This window comes from Apostichopus japonicus, chromosome 6 (genome assembly GCF_037975245.1).
Source record: "Apostichopus japonicus isolate 1M-3 chromosome 6, ASM3797524v1, whole genome shotgun sequence".
Lineage (NCBI taxonomy): Eukaryota > Metazoa > Echinodermata > Holothuroidea > Aspidochirotida > Stichopodidae > Apostichopus > Apostichopus japonicus.
The window spans coordinates 11,080,525-11,102,748 of NC_092566.1; the positions used below are offsets into that span (position 1 = coordinate 11,080,525).

Consider the following 22,224-nt stretch of genomic DNA (forward strand, 5'->3'; position numbering starts at 1 on the left):
TAAATAGTCAAATATTCCAGAAAACATTAGAAAGAGATCGAAAAGTTATGATTTATGCAGTTCTATTGGTATTACCCCCCCCCCCCCCACCACACCACACCACCACCACCTCCCAGGTTTGGCCCAAGAATGGACTAATCGACAAAATGTGCTTTAGGTAATAACTGGAATAAAGATTAACATTCTTGATGACGTCATCCTCGAGAAACCATTCTTATTAGTATTGGCCCCAAATGGTTTTACACTTATTTAGCACTTATTGGTGGGATAATACCGCACTTTAACCTCCCGCTCTCACTTCTACCTAGATGATCGAAGCCCTTACAAAGTTATCAAAGTTATCTTTAATTTCTGATCATCTACTTTATATCTAGACATACTGTACACAGAGAAGGATGCAGTTAGACCTATAAATGCCTCAGTAAGACAAAACACTTTGAGGGAGACAATATAGTGTTTGTTGAAACCCGTACATTACTCACCACTTTTGTTTTAGACATTCGAGCGTATTTGGGGGCAATATGATGACATTAAACTGAAATGATGGTCAATGTCGCAAGTCGCAACCATCCATATTCTTGCCTTATTACCTAATCCCTACAGTGTACTGCGGATGCGGCATTGTATCATTCGACCTTTGGGGGTTACGGGCGAAAAGTGGTACTAAAGTTTGCTGCCCACCTCACACTCATGGAGGCGCTGAACTGATAATTGGTTGGTTGGTTGGTGTGACTTAGTGGAGGGTTTCATAGGGTTACACTATACCATGGGGAGGACTTAACATGTTTGTGGTTGGCGTCGAATAGTTTAATGTGTGTGTCCATAGTCTGCATATTTGTGTGAACAATATATACAAACGCCTACAGTGGAATTACGACCATTCTTACCGGTTTCGAACGTCTGAACATATACAATCAGCGTCCATAGCCTATAGTGGTTAGAGTGTCCGCATTTGAAGCTGGAGGCCCGGGTTCGAATCCCGGACGGTAGAGGCTGGAAAAATTTTTCACTGTTCTGGATTTTCCAACTCACTACAATTTCAATTATATATATATATATATATATATATATATATATATATATATATATATATATATATATATATATATATATATATATATATATATATATATATATATATATATATATATATATATATATATATATATATATATATATATATATATATATATATATATATATATATATATATATATATATATATATATATATATATATATATAGATGAATCGATAGGTCTATTTACAGTGCAGTAATGGGAAACGCCAACGGTCACGCGATCTAAGGAGGGCAAACTTGGCAATATTTGTGTAAAAGAGCTTTTGTTTTGCAAACTGCTCCTTGAAAATAGGGCCGATAGACTTCAAACGTGGTGGGCAACTGGTCATGTGCATGAGTAGTTGTGCCCGCATGACTAATAACGCCACAGGGTGAAAGGTTGAAAAGTCTAACATACGGACCACTAGCTAATTTCTTCAGATTCAGATGCCATCTAGCTGTGCTCTATTGTTTGTTTGTTCCTTGACATATGAAGACTAAAATTCTGCTTAAATTCACTCTTTAATAATAATAATAACACAATCGCGGGTCTGGTTCATAAGAGCAACAAATCGGATGATTTTCTTTATTTGTATGTTTTATGACAATTGACCTGTCACATTATGTGGGTTCAAAATTCGTGGCAATTGGTCGGTGGATCTCTTAGAAACACATTAGGGAGTAAAACGTGGTTACAATTCTAATGTTGTAACCAATGTGTAGGCCTATATGAACACTTATTCGGTCAAAACGAGAAACCAAATGCAAAATAAAAAATAGAGATAACACGCAAAAGTGCTGTTTGGCGGGGTTTTTCACATTCCTCCTGGCAATGAAATTTGATGAAAAACAAAACAAATTTGTTACTTTTGGCTTTCAAAACGCGGGCAAATTTTCAACGCTCTTGCCGCATATCCGATATGTGTATATTAGTATACATGATATTGGAAGTATAAGACACCATTTAAGTTCCGTGCAGGAACACAATAAATGCGACATGAGATGATAAGAAAAATCCTAATTTTCTTCTTGAAAATTACAATTAACAAAGATCTGTTACTAGTAAAGCATTTTTTTCCATCCACGACACGTACGTCGGCTGGATAGCTCACTATTCAGAGCACATTTAAATCTGAGGTCGCTGATTCAAATCCCATTCTAGCCAATAATAAATTTGCTCCGGTTTCAAATATACTAGGTACAGATCGATACGGACATAAGACAGTATTTACCGTAAAACAAAGTATTAAAAGCACACTGTCTGTCGTGAATTGGTCTCTTCACAGTTTAAATTTTCACTTAAAACACCCAGCTCGAAATCATATAACAACTTATAACGGCAAGAAAACTGCCAATGAAAATGTCCATGCGATCGGTTATGTTCCTTATAGCAACATCGCCTGGGAGTGATGTTTGTAAACTAAAATATCGTACAGTATACTAATCAATGAGCTTATCATGGACTGGATATATACCAGTCGAGAAACCAAAATCAACGATGTTTCTGTGAAAAGAGGACGAAAATAAACATTTGGATTATTTGTCATAGAACTTGTGGTCAGCGATTCGATTCCTACGTTCGCATGATGAGTCCAAGAAGGACGAAACCGGTCGTGAAGTGAAATTTTTCTGGTGTATTGATCTTTAATAATTTGTTATATATCTTTCATACCTCATGCGGCGCATTCATTCCATAAATACGGCTTGGCCTGCCTCAAAAACGTTATAATTTGTTGTACATTGTCAGCTTTAAAAGTATCAGGTGGACACGATCAGATTTCTGCTGCCTTGACTTAGTTCTTTCCAAAATTTTGCTCAGCCGAAGTTTGTATCTTGAATATTGTACAAAACTACATATCGCACTCCTTTCTGAATAGAGTTGATCAGGTATACGGATGACCGCTAGTGGCGTGACAATGTCGGTCTGCCCGCACGAGGGCCTGTCCTTCGAGTTACTCAGTCACAGGTACAAAACTAAGCAGCCACCCATCCGCCGAAGCCGGTCTACGGACTATGGGAAGTTTTGAATACCTGATGATTTCATTAATATTTTTACTAATTAATTAATTAAATACTGCTCTGTCTCTTAAACATCTCTCCCGGTACCCACCGATTTAGAATTCAAACTCAATAAAGAAAAACATGAGGGTGCCATATCCAGGCATATATCTGGAGATGCCAAATATCACTATTAGCATATACCCAGCCCGGTTAACCATGGTTTAGCTTTGGCGTAATGTTGACACCCTTTGGAGCCATTACTATTGCTGCACCGGGGCCATGCTTCTCCTTGCTACTCCATTGATGGCCATCGCGTTTCCTTTCCTTGTGAATTCATTCAGCCCAGTATATTACAGAAAACTTGGCGGAGAAGAGAAGGACCTATAAATTAAAAACGTGAAGTAGACTATAAAGAGACAAGCCGCTCGCCAAATATTGTATGTTACACGGATGCTTTGTGTGCAATTAGACTTATTCAAATTTCTGTTTTCTACCCCAATATTCGGAGCAATAGGAGGTTCATTGAGTCGGGGCCCCCACCGGTACTCAGGGGTTTCCAGTACTCAGGGGTCCACAGTACTCAGGGGCCCCGAGGGTTGATTCGAACATTTTGGAACGCAACCCGACCGGCCTCGTGTTGGTCTTTGTTTTGGCGATTTTCTTTTAAATACGACTATTGAATTATAATTATATTTTTATACATCCACTAGTATTCATTGGTTGGGCAATATCACACGTTTACCACCCCCCCCCCCTCCCATTCCCCAGCTCTACCTTCTATCTAGATGATAGACGCCCTTGCAAACAAACAACACGTCCACTTCAACATCAAACCACCATCAGGGATCCGAGCTTGCAACATCAATAGTTCAACAATGCACAACAAAGAATCCATCGCACCCGACAGAGATGATACTTATGCAACCAGGTAGACCAACAAAAATTGATCTGTGGGCCTCATGTTTTCTTGTATAGAAATCATGCGTTGGTAGGACATCATCATATTGTAACGTTGACCTCGGTCCACTGCATACAAGCACAGTCAACCCAAAATGATGAAGAGAACTTTCTGTGTTGTTTCTTGAAAATCACTTTATTTCTCAAATTTTTACAAATGATTATTCTTAATTGGTGAGTCGAAGAACAGCAAGACGGATTTACAGTGTGTCAGTGTATAAAACGGTTTCAAACTTGAGTAATTGCTCAAGAGTAACACTGAGCCTGGAAACTAGCAATGACCTATGATGAGCATGTAATAATAACGTATACCTGAGTAAATACATTCACTGGTATCTGAGAAAGTGTCTCACCGGCACAGCTACTCGCGAGTAAGTAGAGTATACTAGATAACAATAAGCAGTGTTCTCCCCAGTTCGTATACCCACAGTTGCTCTTGAGAAAGTATCCTATGAGCAGGTTTCTAGTATGCAGCTAAACATTGAGAAGACAACTGAGCAAACGTCTCAGGAGTAGATTTCTCATAAGTGAGAAATCATAATTTGAGTAGTTATCTCATGAGTAGGTAAACGATGAGAAAATATATTTGAGTAGTTATCTCACGAGTAGATGACCAGTGAGTAGATTTCTCATGAGTAGGTAAACGATGTGAAAATATATTTGAGTAGTTATCTCACGAGTAGATGACCAGTGAGTAGATTTCTCATGAGTAGGTAAACGATGAGAAAATATAATTGAGTATATGGCTGGCTAACTATTGAGAAGGTATTTGGCGAGTAAATCAATCGCCAGAGAGACGTCCTTTCACGTGGTATATAATGTAAGGAATTTGATTAAAAGTATTCCAAGTTCGCTAGATCGTAAATTAACAGTCTTTCCCAAAATCTAACAGACAAATAACTACCAAATCATGGATAACGATCGTTTTAAAATTGACAACCAACATGTATCATCATGAACTTGTTTACTATATACCCCACTTGCGTTCAGTGGCTACGTGACTCTCAGTGGCCTATAACACAATAACGGGTCAACATATCGTTCCTTATTTTCTTAATTAACACTTTGTTCCCTACATATATTCTGACCCAAATTACTTGATACACAAATAATTACTTAATAACACATTTCTTAGCTCGCTACGTTACGACAAAGCGCTGCTTCGAACACAGTACCTAACGTTGCAGTATATTAACCAGCCTATCGAACCTAGCCCTTCGTTAAATTCTCCAACTAAGTTTACTCTGAATAAACAACCGTTTCGTGTCCTAAACTAATTTACGGATCATTGCAACAATTTGTAAGCAATAGGTCATTAATTTTACAGCTAAACGTGTCCCTGTTCAAGTAATTAAACTTATATAAGGCCCAATTTACCTATAATTCCGACAACTTACATGTATACGTCTTAACCGCTTGCGTTCTTTCGTTCGACTCCCTAACACATGTGTAAAATCAATACAGGTATGTACGGTAATTTTCCATGGAATTTCCAACGTTATAACAATACACAGGAAGCAACGGGTGATGCAATCAGCTGTTCAGTGATTGGTTAGAAGCCTCTCGCACGACTATATGCAAATATGGAGGTCAATAAACTTTCCCTAAGAAGTTCACCGGCTTATTCCGGTATAAGATAATGATAAAAACATAGAAATAATAAACGAACATAGTGAATATAAATTTTCGCTACACCATGTAATTTAGATCCTCCTGCAAGCAAGAACTCGCGAAGAAGCCTCATTGCTTATCAAAGCCACAAGTAGACCGAAGTCAGTCTCTTACATTCATACTTAACGTCCATGATTATGAATTGTTAATTGGCAATAACTCTGTAACTGGACGACATACATTAATCTGGGAGTGACTCGAACCGGGGACCATATTGCCTTGATTCGTATGTATTTAACATTTCTACAGTCTCTCGTTGTAACCTAAGTACATCAATCATTGTTTCAGATGACTAATGTATTGTCAGTTGATAAAACATTTCTTTTAAAACGTTAAAGTTTCTCTCTTCGCATGAATGCAGTTTTGAAAACGGTTCTCGCAAGCGGAACATTGCCTATACCTATACCGTCACGCACTGATATGTCCAATAGGATGTGGTTACTCAGCCGTGTCTTCCTATCACTCAGATGCGTGACCTTATTTCGGTGTACAGAAGGACCCTTTATTTGATTCTAAACAAAAATAACATCTTCAGGTGAGAATAGCATCCATGCCGTTACGATGTATATGCGTGTATATGTATGTATGTATTTTAGATCCTCCTGCAAGCAGGAACTCGCGAAGAAGCCATAATTGGTTCATCAAATCCGCAAGCTGACTGAAGTCAGTCTCTTAGATTAATATGTCAATTGTCAACAGCTCTGTAACTAGATATAAATTCCCTTTTAGTATATCGTAAGATTTCTTTAGTCAACCAAGTATAATAACCTTTGTTATACGCGTCATAATCTCACCTTGATTCCTTTTTGGAGTTGCAACCGTTTTTTTCAATTGTTTGTATAGAGATGTAATAGGAAAACGTACCTTCACATAAATCTTCCGTTTAGTTGAATCGTGCACTGGTTATATCCAATTCCGTATTGATGTCTCTTACTACAGCGATTAAAACGGTAAACGAAAACTGAAAAATAATCGATAGTTTCCCCTTGATTGCAGACAGCCATACAGACGTGCATACTACACCATCTCGGTGATTCTTCAATACACTTTGAGAGTACTTGCTCGTGCCTGGCTATTATTGTATCAGGTGAGTTGTGTGTTTAGATTAAAGCCATGAATTTCGTTAAATCGCTCATTTATGATGAGAACATATTATACTGTTGGAAGAAAGATATGGTACTATGTGTAAACAATTATCTCTCAATTAAGAAGAAATCATTATCAGGCAGTTTTGTTTCCGACGCTTAAGTGACCACGAATGTGGGGGAAGTCCACAAGGGCTTACGGATTACAACTTTCACGTCGGGTGGCTTCCAATTCAATATTTTGGAATCTTTTCAATTGAGAAAGTCATTTTAGATGGGAAAACCGGAGATTGCTCTTGGGATGTTAAACCTATATTACTATAACCTGGTCGGGGATCGAACCCCGAATGTCCCGGTTGCTAACCTCATTGCTTCAAATACCACAGCCTGGAATCACTCGGCCACAGCACCGGTTCACCATTCACCAAAAACTCATCCATGAACATCGAAATATTAAAATAGATTTGCAAATGAAACAATGATTCTAGATTTAGGTAAATGTATGCATCTATGTGTGAGTAGAGGCTTGGTGAACTTGTTTGCTTTTTATTTGTTTATTTACATAGTAAAATGACACAAACACTCTCTTCTCCTTGCGTTATGTTCGGCTTGGTAGTTAACCCCTCTTTTCCCCCAGCACAATGAAGCACAATATTTTCCATTCCTCGTCAACGTGAATTACTTAGCGAGAGGAAATGTGTGTGTGCGCGTGTATTTGAGGGGAGGGGTGGGGGAGGAGCGAGGAGTTACCAATCGAAACACTAAACCATCACGACACCATCCAGGATATTTTGGCTTAGTATCTCCCCCCCCCCCCCCCTTCCTCATCTCCTATTATCTAGCCAATTTACTTAAACTTTTACTAAAACTATTGCTTTCTGTTACTATTATTCTCGACGCATTGTAGCCAGAAAATAGGGTTATGTTTAAGCTATAGGGGTCTTTGCTGGCTGACCATGGTTACCAAACAAACTTCGATATCATCCCGTTCCTTTCCTCGCTATACCAGTATATCAAATAAATATGTTACGTTCGATAGATATATTAAAATTAGGTACATTCAATTGACTTAATATTTCAATTTTTTTATAGCCATGGACGGTAAAGATTTGATTTCTCAGACCCAGGAAAGTAGTTTAACGATTTCTGGAAGGAAGAAATGGTCCGTTTCGTTTTGGATGATTCTACAGTTTCTTTGGCTTCCTCATCCGAATGCCGTACAATATAAAAGGAAGTGCTTGAAATGTCGATTGCGCCAGGTAGAATCTTTACCCCTAGGTGAAGAGTCCATTAATTCAACCACGCCGCTAACTGAGTCGTCAACGTATCAAACATTCTTAATTCGCCAACAACAGAACGAGACATGTTCCGTTTGTGATACACTCTGGTGGGATTTTCATCGCCGAACGGTAAAATACAACGAGATAGATATTGGTAAATTGCATGGGATTATAAGCACTATGCTGGATTTAATTAAATAATTTATTTATTCATTGCAATGGAAGGAAATGACACAATTTCGCAAGCTACATCGTTAAGACCGAGATAAAGATACTATACAAGAGAAGGGACCTAAGACAGGCTAGCCGCGAAAGTGAAAGTAGTCCTAGGCCTAGCGGTCGTAAACAAAACAGAGAGATTTGATTGGCGCATGATCTGTTGGGTGTGGCTTGCGAATTTTGATTGAAGTTTGTAGAATCTACGGACTCGTTAACAAATCTGTCGAATTTTATTCAGGTCAAAATTTTTAACGACAGAAAACTCAATAAATATAATGAATATCGATATGAAACTTGCATAGAACGGTGTCATTTTCACTGTGCTTTTAGTGCAGGAAGCTCAGAGGTCGAAGTTTAAATTTGAACAAGTACTGAGAATTTTATCCTTTTTATTACTAAAACATGGGAAAAGTAAGAGCAAATTTAAAAAAAAACAGCTTATAACTGATTTTGTTTGTCAAATCTTTTACTGCTTTGTGATTTACAGGTGCTCAACCCTGGTGCCATTGCATGAGCGGTGTCATGTCCTCCGTGATGTTGTTGATACTTCTCAGCGTGAATATATGTTACTTGGGATTTGTCTTAACGATGGCATGGGCTGATTCTGGTCAAATTCTACACTTGCTTAATAAATTTTCCTTTATTCTTGTGTTGTCATCGTACCCTTTCATGGCATGCTGTTCCAAGCTGAACGATTACATTCAAGGGAGAATCCCTTGTCTTTTGTGGTCTAGAACTTTCAACATTCGTTTTATAGTTACGCGAGCACAGTATGTGGACTGGAAGCATGCAGGTGAGAGTTCTTAATGTGTCCTTTAGAAATAACATTATCATTGCTATCAATGTAAGATGATTTCTTCTATTAACAAACCCTTAAGTTAACAATCCATTAATTTAAGGTTTCCTTGTTGGACAATTCAGTTACATAAGACATATCTTAAAGACGAAAACAATCTTCCACACTGTTTGTTGAAAACTCCATCTCTCAAAATGCTCTCCCTAACTCGACATAACGAACATTCAATGAAACGTATTTTGACTGTCAATTTTTCACTTACTCCAAGAATGAATCACAGTAAGTGATCTGTAATGTCATTATGACGAATTTTCTACAATCCACATATTCACTGTTCTTCTACTGATATTCTTGTTGATTTGTCCTGATACTTTCTGAATGCTTAATTAACATAATTCGCTCTTTCTAAATTTCATTTATTAACAGGTCTTCCAGGAAAAAAGTTTCTCTTCCTTTGTATCGTCTGGCCTGGCCTTTTATCCCTGTATCGATCATACCTCTTACTGATAGTTGGGTGTCAGTCGACCTTCAACTCCAACCAGGCTTTCAAAATGTTCGTTTGCGTTTTTGTTTTCGTTATGATGGTCACGTGGGGTCTATTTATATACCTTATCTACTTTATCCGTCTTTCATTTCACCGACAATTTCGTCATCTTCTCCTTTACCTCAACGAATTCCAGGGAGAGATTGACCTCTGTCGAGATACCATTCACAATGTCTATGCCGAATTCAATTGCTTTCGCAAATGTTGTAACATTCATGTTATGGTAATGTTTCCGGCGCTTATTTTGGGCATAGCAACAACCGTCACATGGCAGTATATGCAAAGTGATGATTGGTCAGGTAATACTGAAAACAGGAATCATGAGAAGCAATTACAATACTTGGGATGGAACGTAATTGCAATGGGAGTGTCTTTGATATTGATCGCAACCGGAGGGTTAGATGTAAACGCTGTTGAAGCTAACTTTAACTCCAATGTTTTGCATCTACAATCTGAGCGTTATGAGAAATTTTGGAAGGAAATTATCCATCAGATTGTTGTAGTGTCAAAAGTATCTAACAGTATTCGAATGTCTATAATATTCTCTATTCTTGGTAGTTACATGGCACTTCAGTTTCAAGACCAAGACCTCAAACTTGTTTGTTGATTATTGAACGGAAAGGGCACTCTATGTAAATCGCGTTAAAATTATCTTTCTGTTTCAAAGAATACTGTGAACGGAATGTTAGGAAATTGTGCGATACTGTTACTTGTCAATCCTTTTCAATTTTTTGTTACAGTTTTTGTACTTTTCATTGTAATTATATTTAAAATGCGTTGAAAACAGCGAACATATGATTACATATGTAGGTGTACTTTTAATCTCAGTGTAAAATTCAGACATCCATATGACTCCCATCCGTATGTAGACCTACATGACGTACACAAGTTTTCTTTTGACGAGGTGGCCTCCTGCTGCATGTGAGTGACATAAGGGTTGTTAAACTCCCGTAAATTATCACTGCAGGCATCGTACCTTACAAGATAATGTTATGTCATGAGGATATCATTGTAGCACCCTCAATACTTCCCAATAGTAAAGTTTATAGTTTTAGAAGACTATTAGAAATTTATGAGTTCATCTTTGAATTTTTACAAGATCCCTCGGGAGCCTATTCACTATCATGGTGCATACCTCGTGTATATCACTTGTGAACGTATACTTGCTAGTTCTGGGTTGGCAATGTGTACACGGAATATAACAGCCCTTATTAAGTGTAGTTTAGTATTTATTATTTTGATCTCCTGTGATGTCAGAATGTAAACAGAATGTATTTAATATTTTAGCGTTATTTACCTGTAACGGCTATAAGTGGTCTACAGGTGTATTCATTTTTATTGGGATCTGTGTAAATCATGTGTCATTTTAACTGTTGTGTAGTAGTATGGGTTGATAGGGTTGATTATGGCACTAACAATGCCCTCAACCATCATCATCTTATGTGTGTATTATTTAGTTGGTACTAAGTGTCGCCTATTCGAGTTATGTTTAGATCCCATGATGCAATGATACACTTTTACTAGTTGCCATCCATGATGATCATATTATAGCCGAACTTTCTGTGAACGTTAATGTTGAAAGAGTTGTAGCAATATGTTAGTAGACATATTGATGTAATGTGTATTTTTGTGGACCGAGGCACTATTGAAGTTGTTTTGTTAGAACATTAGCAATGATTAGCTGTCTTTATCCCTATTAGTTACTCTTAATTAGTACACACTCCATCTGACCAGATATAGCAGATAGGTCAGGTGATATAGTCTCTGCTTTGTAGCCTACTGCATATGTTAGTCTTAGGGGATGCTTAGGTGTCGCGCAGCCTAACAAAATGTGTTAGTTGCCACGGCAACCTGTGGTCTAAGTCACTACTTGAGTATGGGTTAAAGTGGTTAGTGTACTACTTGTTGTTATAATTACTAAATGAGGCATTTCCCCGTTAGTATATATCGTTACTTTGAGACGTTCCAATAAGTTCAACATGATGAGACTGCGAATGTGTGTTAGCTCGATTTAATTGTTTTCACCCAGTGAGGGTATATCTGTAGTGGAACTAAGGTAATCAGAACTTTTGCGACGTTCCTAGATTAGTACTGCAGCTATGCCGACCAGGGATTGTTGAACACTATGTTATGTGAGCAACATATGCAAGTTATTGTATGTTTAACGACCAGTTGTATATTATTGCATATGTTTCTGAAGGTTCACATTTATTATTTATATATATTTGATAGTTATACACTTATTGTCATGGTATGGTAAAATGCACAATGTTTCACTTTGTATGAGGTGATCAGATTGAATCTGATATATGGTATTTGGTTAGTTTTGTCACCCTCTAGTTATTAGTATTGTGTACTTTTACATGCATTAGGTAGGAGAGTCCACGCAGCCATGTCAAATTGGACTTTGTATGTATTATTTCATATTTCATACTAATTTTATTTTTGCTTATTAGTTAGATGAATTATTGCAGGAAATTGTTAAGCCCTTGCTCTTTGTAGATATTGTATTGTAATTATTATGCGTTGGCAATGTTAGTAATGTAAGGTGACCATTCACCAAGACATTCCAAGCTGCTATTCATCTGCATTAGAAACAAGATAGAAGACTATAGATATTAAATACATTAATTTCCATATAGTATTATGGTTACTGATATATATATATATATATATATAACACCTTCCTGAGGGATTGGCCAATGTTCGCGCTAAACGACGTCCTTATGAGAATCTGTTAGACGCCGGCAACCCCCACTCATGGTCATGTGGTCCGAGGGAACGGAAAAGATCTACGTCTTGCCCTTAGATGTACTCACAGACAGAGGGACCATTATGCACGATTGAGATGGGCTCGCTTCTACACTAGCTGATTTAGTAGTATTAGTAGAGCTTAAACGTTCGTTAAATTTGAATAACTGTTAATAATTAATTAATCATATATGTAAGTATTCACACTTGTAATACATATTTTACTTCATGGTAAATAAATAGTATTTACCCTGAGGATTACCATGAGAATATTGTGTTTGAACTCATTTAGATTTACTTGTAGTTATATCCTCCCAAAGGTAGAGCGACTCATTGCAGATGTTGGACTCCGCTTCACTTGATCAACTGTATCGTGATCGTTGGTTACAGGTACATGCCGGTTCTTTAACTATATGCTACATTATCATTCAAGTTTATTTTTGTGTGTATTATCATATTATTTATGGAGTAACCAAACAAACATGTCGATAGCTTTGTAAGTGAGCCACCAAATATCAGCTTAATTCACGTGAATTGCACGCCTTGCTTGATCCAGCTTTGTGGAAACCCATGCAGGCAACCACAGAAAAAATCTCATTGAGCCTCAGTCTTTGAAATCTTACGGTGATGGTTATTTTGTTTTGTTATACACAGCCCGCTAATAACTGTAGGTTGTGTTCGAAATTAAATGAAAAATCTATTTTGTATTTAGGTCTAACATGGAGCAGACAAAGGCTGTAACATGCACAGATCTCTTAAATAGTTTGGATAGTATCCAAACTTAACACTTATGGGTCACGCAAAAGAGAAAATTTAATTGGCTTGTTAGCTCAATCAAGATATTTGTAAACTTATTACTCCCTATAAAAAAGGATGTCTCTGCAAGTAAAGTAAGTTTTAGTGTTTAGAGTATATTTCTTTACGAAATATATATTATTTGGTTTGTCCGGGGTCAAAACAACATTCAAATTTGGATTAATGTTGTTTTTAGCCAATGTTTAGCGTATGTCGATGAACTGAAAACATGTGAACTCGATACTACAAGTTCCCACGAAGACCTCCTTTGGGAGGAGAACAATATTTCCAGCCCTCTGTGTTTGGCTCATGTAATTGAACTGGAAAGCGGTGGCGAACACGTCTCTGAAGTCCCCACCGAGAACCTCCCAGAAGGTCCTATAGAACTCAGCAGTGAGGCCATCGGGACCGGGGACTTTCCCTTCTTCATCGCTGCTACCGCTGTCCAGAGCTCACCAACGGAGAGATTCGAACCCAAGCTATCGTTTTACTATGAGGGGGGGGGGGGCCTTGTCTATACCAGACAACAAGTCTTCCTGGAGATCCTCGCTAATAGCAGCCCTGGAGTACAGGTTCGAAAAGAACGACCTAAATACCTCAGATGACTAGTGACCTGACTTAGCGTGTGTTGTTCGCACAAATGACGTTGTGTTTATGAAGGGTGCACAATCGTACAAAATCCCTCAATGAGTCGTTACTCACATCTGGTCTGTTTTCCCCTCAAGTTACGCTATTATATAGTTGACTCAATGTAATCAGTCTTACATGACACTCGTAACTCCCATACAATAACGGGCTTTGCAACAGTGTCTATCCACGGTCGATCACACCTCAAAGTTCCCCAATAAGTCCTAAGTGACTTCCTGAGCCAAAGTGACACAATAAGAATACCAGCCATAACATATAGTCAGGGTGCTAGCCCGGTTTCATTTACACGTTTGAGGACGGAAGGTTTGATGGTCCCGATCAGAAAAGGGCACAGGGGGTCTGGGGATTGAATATATGAAATTTCCTTTTTTTCCAGGGGGCCATCTTGGATTCTATCCGCCATCTTGGAAGTGGGTGGCCCAAACAACATACCATGACCATCATCTGTTTCAGTGAGCTCGGAAACACCTTAATTGACCCCTCATTTGATCATCTCCGATTTTTACAGCCAGATATATGACATTTCCTTTTTTTCTGGCGGCCATCTTGGATTTTGGCCGCCATCTTGGAAGTGGGTTACTCAAGCAACATGCCATGATCATCATCTGTTTCAGTGACCCCGGAAACACCTGAATTGACCTCTCATTTGTTCATCTTCGATTTTTACAGCCAGATATATGACATTTCCTTTTTTCTGGCGGCCATCTTGGATTTTGGCCGCCATCTTGGAAAATCGGAACCGATAAAGTGGGTTCCACGGATAAAATCGATAGATAGGTCGAAAAGAAACTCCATGCCAAATTTGGTACTTTTGTCCGGCCGGTAACGTTAAGCCCCAAAATTGTTGCTAAGCCACCTCACTAAATATATCATCATAGAAATGTCATATTAAGGTAATAATTGATTTCATACAGCATCCGGTAGAAGGAATCGTTTATACTTCTCGGTTTCGTGTCTTGTTTTGTAGAGTTCATTGTTAATTCGAATAATGACATGTGTAATATGTATTTAATGCAGACATCGTCGATACAGTTTTTTGCGATACTCTGCTTAAGTATTATAATAAAAATATTAAAAAAGAAGAATCAACTGGTACAAGTATTGAAGTATGTTATTCATGTGCATCGAGGAACCATGAAAACACACAAGAGATTACGATTTTTCCTCAACAAAACTTTTCATTATGATATCTATCATATTATGGTTGGGAAAAGCTGATAGTGTATTGGATTGGCTGTTTTTTGTAGATGTTCATTCCATGCACTCATATTCAGAATTTATCAGCTGCAAGTATATGATTTTTTTTCTTGCAGGTGTCAAACCATGGAATCATCAGGGAAGCAATTTTCTGTCAATCATAATGCTGCTGACGAACTCGTCAGCCATTTTGTACGATTTTGGATTCTGCTTATCCAAGATGTGGTCCCACTCAGAACAAATACTTCATTTGTTAACCAAGCTATGTTTGTTTGCTCTCCTTTCCTCCTATTTGGTTGTGGCTTGGTGTTCCAAGCTACATACATATGTTTGGTATGATGTACCTTTCCTGTCTTGGGCTACAACATGGAACATACGTTATCTGGTTAAACGATTTCAGATTTTGAACTTACCAAGGAAAGGTAAATTGTGATGAAAAACTATAATGTTAGATTCACTTTTCGATTCATGTTTTGATTCCAAAGAGTCATGACAGATCGATATTGCATTAGTTTTTGGAATGTTAATTTGTTTGGAAAGACATACAGTTATAGCACCATTATGATGATTACCAGGGTGCTTCTTAGTTTAAAATTTCGATAAAAATTAGAATTTTATTTGTTTTGTTAAATACATATATTTCTTATACGGATATGGTATGAAAATATTCATAGGTTAGTAGTCAGGAAAACAGATTTAACATTGCAGTACGGCAGGAAACATTTTTATCGTATACGATGCTTTCGTTCTGACACGTTTTCCACAGACTGTTGTATTTTTTTTCTCGTTTTCTACAGGACTGCCAGCAATTTCCTTCCTTGTAGTCTATGCGTTGTGGCCTATGGTTAAATCACATTATCGCGCAAGCGTATTCCTTTTCCTCAGCGGTTGTCCACGCAATATTCACGTGATCATGACCATATCCGGGGCAATTATCATGATGCTCTCTTGGGAATTATTCGTTTATACCATTTTTCTGATTCGCGTCTATTTTCAGAGAGTGCTTTCTCTTCTCATCTTCTATATCATTTGATCACGAAGGTGAAATTGGCAGATGTAGAGGAGTAATCAACAATAGTTTCATCGACCTTAATGTGTTCAGACAATTCAGTAACGGATACTTCATTGTGATGTTTCCAGTTCTCCTTCTGGTTATTTCAACTTACATAACTTGGCTATATTTATTAAGTAGTTCATATGTTACACAAAACCCAAAAGCTATGGTGACTCAAAGCCATCTGCATTATGTGACTTGCTTTGACATTTCCACAAGCTTTATACTGTATATCTTATCATTAGGTGGATTAGATGTGACCATGACCATCTTGGCCAAAACTTCTACAAAGTTATATTAAAGATGAAAACTTCATCGAATGCAGCATTTTGGAAAGATATAAGTCGCACCACAGAGTCAGTATTAGTCAACTCGAAAGGTGTAATTATTTCCCTGGTATTTTCTGTTCTTGGCGTTTTCATATCACTTCAACTTGCAGACCAAAACGTCCCTTATTTGAGTGACCATTGTAATAGCACGGGATCTTTACGTTTAAGATTTCTATAGGCAAGCAAATAGCTTCACAAGCAAGGCATATGGTCATGCGTTCCCCTGCCGGGGCGTCGAATGAGAGTTTATTCTGGAGGAGGAGGAGGAGCACAAACTTCAAAGGGCTGAGTGACCTGTGACTTTCCGACCAAATGTACCCTCTATTCATTTCACATCACAAATGCCATTATTTCAATGTATTTTGCCAAAACGATGTTCTTGTCAATAAAGCGGCATCCTTGAATTACAAACATAGAAATGGGATACCATTTTGCATCAGGACAGGTCTAACTTATTGAAAGGGCACTTTTTGCTTCATGTGAACCGCTCCCTGTTCCCATTCCCCTGGTCATTTGTGGTGGTCATCAGTCTTTGAGATTCCGTGATCTTTGAGGAACCGCTTTGTTCAAATTATATGTTGGTGTAGCTACGCTAGTGGCACATTTTGTTTTATTCATTATTTTATGTCTATATGTACTTTCAATTTGCACGACAAGGTCTCACTTCTAAATTGTTGTTCCAATTGTTACGCATGTATTTGGAGATGTTTTATGTTCATGACAGTAGGTCATGGTTCACTACCTTTAGATTATGGTAAGGTTTTTTTTACGGCAGAGTGAGTCAGTAACAGAAGGTAGGAGCCGGGCTTGGGGGTGGCTGGGGGCACGTGCCCCCTCACTTTTTTCTAAAATAGCAAATGTGCCCATACTGGCAAATAAAATGTGCCCCTTTGATGAAGAACTATCTTTTTGATATCTTAAGGCTTTGTTAATATTAATATTATATTTTAATTATTCATTTTTAGTATGTACATGCTATTTTTAAATGGCATCCCATATCTTTTTGTAGCACCGTTAACAAAAAACTATCTTAATAAATAAAAAATCAATGCTGCAGCTCTTTCTACTAGCATATTATTCTATACTACAACTGGTCCTTCAGTTTAACCGATGTCGATAAAGCCTTTTGTTCAAGGAATGAACACAGGAGGATGTTGTTTGGAAAGTTCTAAATTATGGATGGACAGAAGTACAGATGTAGGTTGATAAAGTCACGTGCACCATAATAGTATTGATAGCATACCAACACATCATATATTTTTTAAAGTGATATGGCCGGTGTGTATCGGTTTTTAGTATAACGAGTGGTGGTTGTGGAATGAGAAAGTGCCCTCTGATGTTGTGCCCCCCCCCCTCACTTTTTGGAAGCTTCCTACCTCCTGGTCAGTAATACATAAGTCAGTTTAGAGGTAGTGAGTGTTAGTCTTGTTTCCGAGTAACGTTCGTGACAATTTGCGGACATTCGTTCTACCAATATATCAATTTTACTTCATTACCAATAACTCTAAAACTATTGTGAATATTTTCACGACGATTTAGGAGTGTTAGCTCAGCGGTTAACGCCGGTGCCTTTCAATCATAAGGTCCCGAGTTCGAGTATTGATTTGAAGTGAACTTTCTACTCATGCATTGAGAAGTTCGTTAAATTTGTGTTCTATAAGCTGTAAAACCATTGATTAGAATATGGAACCGCGAGCAGATCAGGGTATTGAAAACGTTGGAGGGAAATCAAAGATTGACAAGTAAAATACTCTTAGTTGTTGTGAGATACGATATTATATAGCTACTTGTTTTAAGTTCCCAGTTGGTACAAAAACTATATTGGGAAAAGACATAAAGGAACTTGTTTGCAATGTTTACCTATTGAACTAAGTTAAGTTCCTCATTTTGTTCGGGCTATACACAAGTTTACGCTTGGATGATTACCAGAGTGCTTAGTTTATAATTTCGATATTTCAAGAGGATTCCTCTTTGTTGTGTGTGTTTGCGTTGGGACTTTCCACATAATTTTGATTGTCGTGTTCCTATTGTTAAACTTAACTGTGTTCACACTACCAATCAAGTTGAATGTTTGTAAATACCTTTTGTGTTTTGGTAAAGGTCAGCGGGACAGGCTTCTCATGAATTTAAGAAAAGCGGCCTTGCCTCGATGAAATCATTCTTTTAGGTTCCTCTATGTAGATACCACGCATGCGTACGGACATTTTGGATGTAATTAAAACAACAACCAGAAAGCAAAAATGCATTGTGGTTTCGATGATGTAACATGAGCAGTTTTCTTCATGAATCTGACGTAATGTATATTGAGGGTGAACATGTTTACAAGGGTTTCACGATTTGACCTCTGATGACCTTTACCAAAAACAATAGGCTTCTTTAACTCAATGTGGTACTTCTACACATTAAATTAAAGGTCGGCCCAGGGTTCCAGTATTGAGATATCGTGATTACAAGGTTTTCAGATTACGTTTTACCGCCACTATAAACAAAAGGCTTCTTTTACTCAATGTGGTACTTCTAAACACTACATATCTGGTATGCTTAAGCTTCCCTCCTTGAGATATCGTGTTTACAAGGTTTTCACAATTTGACTCCTGGTGACCCCAAGTCCTATTGAACTCCACCAGAAACAACAGGATTCTTGTACTCAATGTGGTACTTCTACACAATAAGTATGAAGTTGGTCCAACCTTCCCTTCTTAGGATATCGTGTTTGAAAGGTTATCCCAATTTGACCCCTGGTGACCCCAAATGACCTTTGACCTCCACCAAAACATTAGGCTTCTTGTACTTATTGTGATACTTCTACACATTAAATATGAAATTGGTCTGATTTTCCCTACTTGATACACGTGTTTACAACGTGTTTACAAGCTGGGCGTCACAAACGCACTCACACACACATAAATACACACGTACGCCATCATGGATGCAAAGGTACTGAACAATTATCATCGAAACCGATAAAAAAAACAAAGATGTTTGTAATTCCTTGGCACATAAAATGGGTTATTTTTTAATATTTTTTATATGGGTTATATTTTTTGGCTAGGGAAGAACATTCATAACTTAACCACCAATACTATGTACCAAAAAAATGTCAACATTTTATGAATCAAACTTAAATCTGTTTAAAAAGTTCCACCCACTCATTAGCATTGATGGAATGGGTACCAAAATACTAAGACATCATCTACTTAAAATGTTCAACTTAGATACCCGTATAACATCAATTCATAATTACATTGGCCCTGCACTCTTAACGCATTAATTACATCAAATTCTCACCACTTACACATGTACCCTTACCTTTTTTTCTGTCCCTATCTTCTTATGTACACCTACCGTCTGTTAATTTAGCAAGCTCTACATGCTCAATTTCCAGATATTCTCTCCATTTGTATTTCTCTCAATACGCTATGATGATATCTGCAAACTTATCCCACTTTTCGTTGAATTTATTCTCTTTTCCACGAAACAGTGCTCCAAAATCTTGTTCAATCTGAACATGAAAAGCGATATCAGAATTTAGCATGATGGAATAGATTACCATTACATTATTACTAGTAGCAAATACAGATAGGTAGCTTTGACAGCTCAGTTTTAACAACTAAGTGGAATACTGCCATCCGCAACCTTTCCCAGGCCATTTTGTTGAAAATCAGTTTTCTGCATATGCTGTCCAATACTTTGAAAAAAAGGATGTTTAACAGTTCTGAACAAATTGTTAAGTTCCTCCTTAGCTTCTTTACCAAGTAGTTCCCTGTTTGTCGTCACCAAAATGTCTGTTATCCGTTTTCCACATCAACAAAATTGCATATCACTACTTCTGATTCACAAATAATGATCTGTACAAGTGATGACGGTATATTTGAGGCTTTTGATATCGCAATGAAAATTGCAGTAGGGTCATTACTTTGGTCAATTTCAAGATCTGTATCTTCTATGTCACAGCATGAATATGCATCATTGTCACTCTCAGTTCAGCCAATCCTCATGTGACAGTATTTCTCAAGGTGACCGTTTTGTACACAGTTGAATATGTCGAGCAATGTCATCATGCATGATACAGCCCAATGAATGACGTTTCTTGTGGACCGGGAAAACCCCATAATAAGGGTTAACCCCTAGGTTTAACCCTAACCCGAGAAATATTGCATCGCATGTATAAGCAATGCAATACCGTACTTGTTGAGGCAATGCTACTTGCCACATTATAACTTGTCTTGGGAGAAAAAAACTTGGGAAAAAAACGTGAGGTCTTGGTGCTCAGTTTCTTCCAATTGTTCAAGTTCATTTTGAACATTGTTTTAATGTTACTGTTAGTTCAGGTGGCAAACTATGTTTTGTGAGCAAATGCCTTTTGTAACCACAGTATGTTCCACATTTTAATTTATAGTTCCCTTGGCAATATCTGGCGGTCTTTAATTTATCGGCACTTCCGTTGTACGAAACTATTTCCAAGAACTGTACGGGGTATTCGTTTATCTGCAAATTAGCAAGACCCGGAAAGGGTCATTTCCGGCGATCTAGGGAGTATCTTTACTCAAAAAATGTTTGTACGCTCCGCGCCAACCTGTGGTGGCGCCTCCGCTTAGATAGTGTAGAGAGCGCCCCTACAGACCATTCTCGCCCCCCTGACCAATACCCCTAGCTTCGCCACTGCCCTAACCTATGCCACACTATTATCCAAATATAGTGCAAATTATAACACTCCGGTCTGATCCGAGAGAGACTTGTTCCAGTAATACTAGCCAACTCGATCACTTTAAATCTTAAATTGGATTAGAACTGAGTTGGCCGAACTTAGGCTTACAAACTAGACTACAGTGTAAGTTACTAGGTCTAAGAATCCAAGCCCTAACTTAGGTCCCCTATTTGCCCTAGAATATGGTAAGTTAGGCCCAGGCGATCGTTAGCCTAGGCATGTGGTCTAACTTTAACCTATTTTAAGTAAGTATTAGGGCAATTCCACAGTAACATTGTGATGCTTTGGAAGGAATTTTAAATTTCAAGTGCAAAAAGTAGAGACAGTGCAAAGGTTTGGAGTAAACTTTCATATTACAGTTCATCTCTTAATATTTTAACATTCATGCAGAATGTAAAATGTTTTCAAAGTCTTTGAAATGTATGAAATATGCATATTAGTAAGAAGAGTTACAGTAGTGCTGATATTCGACTATTTATTTTGTAGTCGATTAATCGCATAGTTCTTCTCGCGACTACTCTGATACAGTTATGGCGTCATCACTGTCATTTTATATTGCAGAAATACAGTCAAAACAAATCTTTTTCCATAGTGCACTGTCTTATTTTTTCTTTCGTGTACTTCACGTGTTGTGACTGAATCATGTTAAAACTTTCAATCTACAATGTTTCTTAAAATCCTTCATGGTATATAATCAAATTTTTCTTATAAATCTACGAGGCTACAACAACCACTATCCCTAATAAAAGTATGTGTAAAAGTAAGTGGGCCTGACGTTTCGATCCTAGCAGTATCTTCTTCGGAGGCTGAATGACTAGTAACATAAACTACATGGGACAAATACAAACACAGAATACAGGCAGGTAAATGAGCAGGGTGAACACAAAAGAGATTGATGTAAGAGGATTAGTATACACAAAGGATGGAGAGAAAAGAGAAACCAACAGGGGAAGAAGAGAGGTATAGGAGTAAAGGGACAAAGAAAGGATTTAGGGAAGAGGGTAAAAAAACTGCAGCAGGACAAAGACAGGAAGGTGTGGAAAAAACGGTCGAAGAGAGCTAGGAGAAGAGATGTGACAGTGGGGGAAACAAGGGGATATATAGAGGGAGGGGGGAAATTGAGACAGACG

At 37.8% G+C, this 22,224-nt stretch overlaps 1 protein-coding gene across 2 annotated transcripts; it reads left to right on the plus strand.

Moving 5' to 3' along the window:
• Positions 1-5,719: 5,719 nt before the first annotated feature.
• LOC139968977 (uncharacterized) lies at positions 5,720-14,659 on the plus strand. Of its 2 annotated transcripts, XM_071973633.1 has the most exons (5): positions 5,720-6,223; positions 6,685-6,775; positions 7,866-8,207; positions 8,760-9,065; positions 9,495-14,659. In XM_071973633.1, exons 3-5 carry the CDS (start codon positions 7,868-7,870, stop codon positions 10,217-10,219), a joined length of 1,371 nt encoding a protein of 456 aa, XP_071829734.1. In that variant the 5' UTR covers positions 5,720-6,223; positions 6,685-6,775; positions 7,866-7,867; the 3' UTR covers positions 10,220-14,659. The 2 variants fall into 2 exon arrangements, with proteins under 2 accessions (XP_071829734.1, XP_071829735.1); XM_071973634.1 differs by lacking the exons at positions 5,720-6,223; positions 6,685-6,775 and having other exon boundaries at positions 7,179-8,207.
• The last annotated feature ends 7,565 nt before the right edge of the window (positions 14,660-22,224 follow it).